General features: G+C 52.1%; 1 protein-coding gene across 1 annotated transcript in view; it reads right to left on the bottom strand.

The window, feature by feature from the left end:
- Positions 1-702: 702 nt before the first annotated feature.
- Positions 703-1,739, bottom strand: part of STAM2 (signal transducing adaptor molecule (SH3 domain and ITAM motif) 2) — a 12,142-nt gene continuing 11,105 nt past the window's right edge. The window contains exons 13-14 of the mRNA XM_009081521.1: positions 1,670-1,737; positions 703-910 (exon numbers count right to left, since the gene is read on the bottom strand). Of these exons, the coding sequence (XP_009079769.1) occupies positions 703-910; positions 1,670-1,737 (276 nt within the window). The remainder of the gene's footprint in view (positions 911-1,669; positions 1,738-1,739) is intronic.

The raw sequence follows: 1,739 nt of genomic DNA, 5'->3' as shown, positions 1-1,739 counted from the left end.
GGGAAAGAGACTCTGTGCAAGTTCCTGGCTCAGCTCCTTGGATCCATACAGGCAGCTGGGAGCATCCCTTGCTCTTCCCAACGAGACTTCCAGTGCCACCTCTGCCAAAAGGCAAGGGGGATTCCAGCAAAACTTGTTTCCTTCAAGAAAAACACATCGGTTCTCTGGATTTTCCAGGAAACCTCCTCTCTCCCGATCCTGCAGGGACATGGCCCTTGCTGTCACACCAACCCATTTCCTCTTCCAGCTCTCTGCTTGGACTCATGGATTGCTCCCACTCTATGGGATGTGGTGTCCAAGCCTGCAGAGATTCTCTAAAGCCACTGGGAGAGAAGCATCAAACAGAAGACACCCGAGGAGGCAATGCAACACCCAACAGTGGTTCAGCACCCTCAAGGTTTCCAGAAACACAGTGAAAAGACAATCATTTGGGGACTATCCTTTAGGATTCACAGGTGGCATTGCCTGGGAGTGCAGAAATAAGGACCCAGAGGAACATGGAATGATTTTAACCCATCACCTAAGCTAGTTCAAGAGGCAAAGATGCAAATAAACCATCGGCCCTGGGTGCCTAGTGTCACTCTGCACCACCCTAACGCAGCAAGCCGGGGCATTCCAAAGGGAAATGGGCATCCATGACAGGGATTCAGAGACCATCAGGCCGGGCAAGGATTCCTGCACTCAGGAATACAGCTGGCTGGTTTAAAGCAGAGGCTGCTGATGGTAATTTGCTTGTTGCTGGAGCAGGGAATGAGCAGGGAATGCCACGGGGTATCCTGGTCCTTGAGGCAGAGTGGCTGTGTTGCTCTGGAACGCTGCCATGTCCACAGGCATTCCCAGCTGGTGCTGGGGGAAGGCAGCTGTGCTGGCAGCTGGCAGGCTCTGGCTGGAGTAGGGATCAGGGCCTGGGCTGCAAGAAACAACAACACAAATCCTGTGCTCACAAAGCAGGTTTGCAAACAGCAACAGGCTCAGCTCGACGACAACCTGGGAGCTCTCAGGATGGAGGAAACCGAAACCAACAGGGACAAAATGCTCCTTTGGGAAGTATTTTATGTTTCCCCAGCTTAAAAATATGCTTTCTATGCATACACTCCTGGCTTAAAGCAGCTCTGGCCTTGCTGCACTGCAGCTTTCCCTCCTTTACTCTCCCCACAGAACTCCCCAGGAACACCTCATCTCCACACTTCTCATGCCTGTAATGTAGCAGGATCTTATGGAATCACCTGGAGCGGTGCCGGGGAGGGTTAGGCTGGAGATCAGGGGCAGGTTCTTCCCCCAGAGGTGTTTGGGCACTGAACAGCTCCCAGGGCAGTGGGCACAGCCCCAAGGCTGACAGAGCTCAGGGAGTGTTTGCCCAATGCTCTCAGGCACAGGGTGCAGTGTTGGGTGTCCTGAGCAGGAATTAGACTAATGATCCTTGTGGGATCCTTCCCATTCAGGATCTTGTGTGATTCTGTGGTTTTCACCCTCAAACCTCTTTCAGCTCAATAGTGTGACTCTAACTTCCACTCTTTGATGCTGGGAGGTCACAGCCCAGGTCAGAGGTTTCTTTCTAACCCTCCTCTCTTAACAGCTTATCATGGATTAATTTTATCCCTAAGAACATGTAGTTCAGTAACTATGAATCTCACCAGGCACAGCAGCAACATACCCAGCAGATCCTTACCTCATGTAAGCAGCCTGAGCTGGCTGAGTGGCTCCAGAGGAACTGATGCTCTGAGGCAGAGGCCTGAGCT

Source organism: Acanthisitta chloris, unplaced genomic scaffold (assembly GCF_000695815.1).
Source record: "Acanthisitta chloris isolate BGI_N310 unplaced genomic scaffold, ASM69581v1 scaffold18050, whole genome shotgun sequence".
Lineage (NCBI taxonomy): Eukaryota > Metazoa > Chordata > Aves > Passeriformes > Acanthisittidae > Acanthisitta > Acanthisitta chloris.
Note: the sequence above shows the minus strand (reverse complement) of the source record. Positions and strands in the feature narration are given on the sequence as shown.